At 35.8% G+C, this 6,000-nt stretch overlaps 1 protein-coding gene across 1 annotated transcript in view; it reads left to right on the top strand.

The window, feature by feature from the left end:
• Window positions 1-439: 439 nt before the first annotated feature.
• LOC126249441 (P protein) overlaps window positions 440-6,000 on the top strand; it is a 68,912-nt gene continuing 63,351 nt past the window's right edge. The window contains exons 1-2 of the mRNA XM_049951095.1: window positions 440-513; window positions 3,051-3,170. Of these exons, the coding sequence (XP_049807052.1) occupies window positions 440-513; window positions 3,051-3,170 (194 nt within the window). The remainder of the gene's footprint in view (window positions 514-3,050; window positions 3,171-6,000) is intronic.

Here is a 6,000-nt window from a genome sequence, read left to right as displayed (position 1 = left end):
TATGCTTTAGTTATGTTCAGTCAGGAATCAGTTATGGTATAAATTTCTGGGGAAATAATGCTCAAAATTTACAAATGGAATTTAAGATGCAAAAGAGAGCAGTAAAAATTATAATGAAAAGCAGTAAGTGGGCTCACTGCAGAGAACTTTTCAAAATGTTAGAAATTCTGTTCCTTATGAATTTACATGCCAAAACATATTGTATATCAAGAAAATACAGAAAATTATAGTACAAATAGTTTTCATAACTATAGTACAAGTCAGTCTTCAAACTCACTGAAACCTATTTTTCACTGCCTCATATAGTATGTTTGAGTTTTACGTGATTGAGCTACCTGATGGCCAATGTATGGTGAAGTGTTGTGTAATGCTAGCATGTCATGTTCCACGGTTTTGAAAAATTACCTATAGTAAATAAATTTTATCCTTTCACCAGAAAATGGCTGAACATCCAGGAAAGCATGTGCCAGATTATGAATCAAGTGGAGAGTCTATGCAAATTAGCAGTCCGAGGTAAGAAAGTTAAAGAACTATTAAAGACCTACATAAATAACTCAAAATAGCCCTTAAGTTTTGATCTCCACTCTAAAGGGTGTTTCTGTTTGGTGTTAGATTGAAAGTATGTAACAGATACTCTTTTTTAGTAAGAACTAAAGTTGGCCATACCATGTGTAGTTGTTACAGTGCCACATATGGCCTAGAAGAAACAAATAGAGCTAGGCAATCATTAGAAAATGTTCATTACCTAAAATAGAATTTTAATAGTAATAGTGTTTTATTCATCTCAGTCCCGTGGTTAGCGCGAGCAACTGTGGAACGAAAGGTCCTGGGTTCAAATCTCCACTCGAGTAAAAAAAGTAGCATAATATTTCTAATCATATGATTAGTGTACAGGAGACACGTCAAAAAATGGATAACACAACTTAGGCCTAATCGGTACAAAGAATTTTAACATTGATATAAACTTTTTTCTTCCCTCCCTTTTGTGAAGGACAGCTACATTTACACAAAGGACTATATGTAAATTTATCCTGCTCAAATGTTCAGTTCATTCTTCATGAACTCCTCAACAGTGTAGTAGCAGCATTTGACAAGTATATCATATAGCTTTGTTTTCAGTGTGTCTAGGTTCATACTCGGAACATTCTTTCCTTCTAGCTTGTTATGAATTTTCATTGCCATATACTGAGGAGACTGCGCATATAGGTTTAAGTGATGAGTGGCAAGCATAAAATTGTTTCTCGTGTTATATGTGTGATTGAAACAGTTTTCTCTAATAACTCTAAATTGCTGTGTAGAAAGATATCCTAGATGTATAAGGAGGGAACTGTTAATAACTGTTTTTCCAATAGTGGGCGACATGATGTCCTTAGATAAGCAGTACACATGTTCCTTATTCTTTTCTGTAACTTTAGTATGCACAATATATTGCTTGAATTTCCCCAAAAAAATACCATACCTTAAAACTTGATTGAAAGTAGCTGTGGTATGCAATTTCCTTGTATTCATCTCTGTTGCACCAGCTAATATTCGCATAGCAAATGCAAAGCTACATAATGTTATTGGGTTATTGTACATTTCAGTAATATGCACTGAATTTAAAAAAAAAATGCAAATTATAACCAAAAGTCAGTGTCAGGTGGCTTAAACATTGTTTTAAAATACCAAATACTTTATTAGGAGTTTCCTATAAACACAAGTAACAGATAAGGTTTGCTGTGGGGTCTGCATTTAGGTGCAATGTTATATATGGCTCATAAACAAACATTAATTTCTCTTGGTATGAACATCTGGTCTTACAATCTTAGTGTGTGCATTGAGATGATACTTCATTTTTTTGCTACCAGTTCTAAAACAGATCACCTGCAGGAGAAGGCTTCACTAAATATGAAAAGTGGAAACAATTATTTCAAGAAAAAGATCTCTTTATAAATGGAAACAAAACATCATATATGCAGATACATGCAAACACACACTTTGGACAATGTCAGGCAGGCTTGGAGACCTAAAACTAAAGGAGACAGACAGCTATAAATTTCTAAGTGTAATAGTGGATTGGTATGACATGGGAGAATCACATAACATGTGCAGCAGAAAGGTTAAAGCATATTTCTGATGAGAAAAATGTCAGTCAGTAAACACACACTCTACAATCAATGTACTAAGAACTAGTCCATTCACACCTTTCATATGGCATCCTGGCTTGGGGAAATGCTGCAAATGTGCACACACAAGATCACAAGAGTCATACAATGCATTGCAAAAGTATCACCTAGAGAATTCTGCAGATATATTCAGGCAGCTAAAAAGTTCAACAGTCAGTGTCCTCATCTGCTCACACATTGTGGTTGAAACTGTTCATATGAAACAATTATCACTTTAAAACTGCACTGCATTGCCAAACAAAGAATATCATGAACATAATAGAAGAATAAAAACTATCATATAGAATGAAGTAGGCTAAAATTAACAAAGAACCTGTAAATGCTAGGTGCATTCTGTAAAACAGTTTACCACAATGTATAAATATTATAGAAAGTGTCCCATATTAAAAGAAAATCAGACATCTGATCAATATTTGCGCTTAGTGTTAAAGAATCTTGAAATAAATTAGTGTCGGTATAAATTTTTATAATGTACTTAAATAACATTTTCTGTGAAAATTCTATAAAATAGATGTACATGTACTACCTTTTTGTAGCTAGCAAATATATGTAATGGACTGACTATAAATGCAATCATACATATTGATATATATCACTATTTTTTCACTATGTAAATTCGATATTTGTTAACATGAAGTGTCAAATATCACTGCATGAAATCATCCACAGACAAAGAACAAAGAATATTTCCATTGGCTCCATAATCCCTATTGACAATGTGATAAATTAGAATTATAATTTAGGAAATTTACCTTCTAGATTAACATTGACAGCCATGTAGCCACTAGCAGCAACAGGTAGCTCTGCTGTGTTGCTGCCAGTCTCATGGCAGTCAGTTAAGATTGGACTCCAATTGAATCATTTGATTAAAAAAAATGTTGACAGTGATTTACCAATGGCCGCCTTGGCAGCTTGGAATGATCTTCCTGAGAAAATTAAGAAGGATCCCTACTTGGCACCTTTCCGAAGAGGCTATGAAAAACACATTGCAAAAACATCTCACAGGTATGTGCCTTGGATATTACCGGCCTTCAAAATTTGAGAATTTGCTGAGAAATTGATATCTGCATAGTCATTTTAGACAATTGTCAAATTCTAGTGTCTAGCTACAAAAGTTTAAGTTCAAAAGAAACAGAAAAAGATAATTAAGTTTGTGTACTGGTGGTTAAAATTATTTAAAAATGTGGGATATGACTCTGTTAATCACACAGCTTTGAGGATGTTTAAGATTTGTAGAAGCATTTCTTGCTTTTCCACTCCATAAAATTTGGAATTTAATGATTGCATTGTTGCTTTTATCAAAACCATACTAGTGGAAGATATTTCAAAAAATTCTTCTTTTACAAGTCTTTAATGTGAAAACTGTTCAAAGATGTCTGAAGCTATATGTTTGAAGGCAGTCAGATGGATAATAATAGTAAATTTTCAATAATAATTGAAGTAACACACTGGAACTAAATTGCACAAACGAATTAAAGGGCAACTTTTGAAGTCATTTTATCATCACCCTTAGGCTTGGAAAAACTTCAAACAGCAGGGTGTCAACATGAGTGAAAAGTCAGAGCTCTGAAGTTCATGTGAGGTTTAAGGTGAGAATTTACTAGCACCAAATTTCACAATTCTGCTTAACTCCACCATAGACATGTGATAGGTTGTTACTTCCTGTAGTCCACAATTCACACTCTTGATGCCTCTGTGATGGTCAGAACTGTAACACCCATGGTTGAAATAAACCAATTTTGTTACTGGCAGCAGAGGAAAAAAAAATTAGGATAGTCACTCATAATGGACACAGTCTCAGGGTGGTACAAAGGGTGTAAATGAAACAACCCCTTGTCTTGGGGTGTTCATTTGCACACATGCACACATTGTGGTTCAAAATAAGTTTCTAGTGTCATTTGCAACAGAACGAAATCAGTTAGCAGGAAGCCCAACATGGAGCGAAGTGGGACTGTTTGTTGCGGCGGAAGGTCAAAGTGGTCACGGCGGTTGCTTGACAGGTTATTATGCAATTGGTCCTCCACATCTGTAGTGAAATTGTCCACCACAGAGTAACTAATGAGCTTGGTGGAACCTGACTCGCTCAAATTACTGCACTCAACACTCGGAGTCACAGGCTGGTGAATGTCATTCACGTAGAGTGTGGAAGTGGCATGGAGTGATATACATGTGGAGCTTGCACATTATAAAAGGCGTCCTGTTGTGATACATTATGAAAACTATGCTCCCCACTATTTACAGTACTTGCATTAAAGTTCGGTATCAGTGTGTAGTGGTTTCTTGTACAGGTGTGTGGCGGAAACTGAAGCACTTCAGGGCTAACAAAGCTGGAGTCAGACCGCTGGTGTCATGTTAAAAACCACTGCACCTGATGATGTTGTAGGAAGCAGCCTACTCACGCCGTAGTAAATTCACATAAGTCTTTCCATTGTGTGCCAGCCAGTCTGCTGTAACTAGCTCTTACGTCATAAATGTTGCGCAATACTTTTAAAATCAAGTAAATAACCTGAAACGGTTCTAGCATGTCAGGAGTAATACTAAATTGTGTTGAATATCAGTTCCATAACTTTAATCATTTTCAAAATTTGGACGTTTTTCTGTAAAAATCATTGGCGCAACACAAAAAAGCTAGAGACTTAAAAATTTATATGTAGATTCCTTTTCCATAATAATTTAATAGAAACAGTACTTTGGATCTCACAAATTAAAAATTTTGTTGAAATTCATAATTTTCTGGTTTTGTCTTAAATTAAGGAAGCAAGATAAAGTAGGCTAATAAATAAGGCTAGGAAGTTTAAGTAGAATGGAGATCCGCTATAATCATAAAGATGTGAGAAATTTCAATTGAATAACTATAAAACTATAGTGATAGCGTATATCTAAAGGGCAAGTTCAGAGCTCGTCTACTGCGTGTAGTGTAATTAAATTAATTCTCTCGCCCAAAATATTTAACTTAGCCGCGTCAAACTTTTATTAAGATGACTTACCTGTGTGCTGAATGCACATTTAAATTGAGAGCTTCATCGGCCATCAGAAAAAGAAGCTATGATTCATTCAATAACTTAATGTGGTGCATTACTAGCCCAGTGCCAGTTGGGAGAGCCGATTTGATCAGGCGTTCCCTTAGCCGTCCGCACCGCGGCTTTATATATAAGAACGCTGCGTGAGGAAGCAAGGCCCCAGTTCTCTCCAGACGCTAAATAGCAGACCATCTGTGTCGGGAGTCGCGTCGCGTCGGTATCATTGCTATAAACAGCCTCGGATGCCGTATTAAGTTACTCGGGATACACGTAACCATGAAATCATTTTCGAGAAGTGTTAATTCTGGGATGACTTTATCTTCAGTTTTCATATGTCGTATTTTCACGTGCCGTCGCGGGACAGACATTCTACCATTATTTAGCATGGTGTTTGATGATCATCATCAAATTATGGCGAGCATTCATTTAAATATTTAATGTAGACAGTTAGTCACCCCAGCGCATTAGACTCAACTGCTCTGGCAGTTGGATTGTGTGGATTCCTTTTTTTATCTGTGACTTTCAGAATATACTGAGCAATTTTTAGAAAATAGTTTTTTGATTATGAATCCCAGACAATATCCTAATTTCTCAGAGCTATAAGCTGCAGCTATAAGTGTTTTTCTCAGATGAAGTGGGCACTAGGAATTCTAATTACAGGCTCCACGTTTTGCTAATCACGTTCTGGTTGCCAATATTGTAGTTAGAGAGCCAGTTTTGAGAACGGCAAGACAGCATAAATAATAGGAACATTAAATAACAATTCCACTCGCCACCCGACATGGTTAATCGTCTGTGAAGTGTTTCTACATTAC

The sequence above is a fragment of the Schistocerca nitens genome, chromosome 3, assembly GCF_023898315.1.
Source record: "Schistocerca nitens isolate TAMUIC-IGC-003100 chromosome 3, iqSchNite1.1, whole genome shotgun sequence".
NCBI classification, from domain to species: Eukaryota; Metazoa; Arthropoda; class Insecta; order Orthoptera; family Acrididae; genus Schistocerca; species Schistocerca nitens.
The sequence above is the reverse complement of the archived record's forward strand: the minus strand, read 5'-3'. Positions and strand labels throughout refer to the sequence as shown.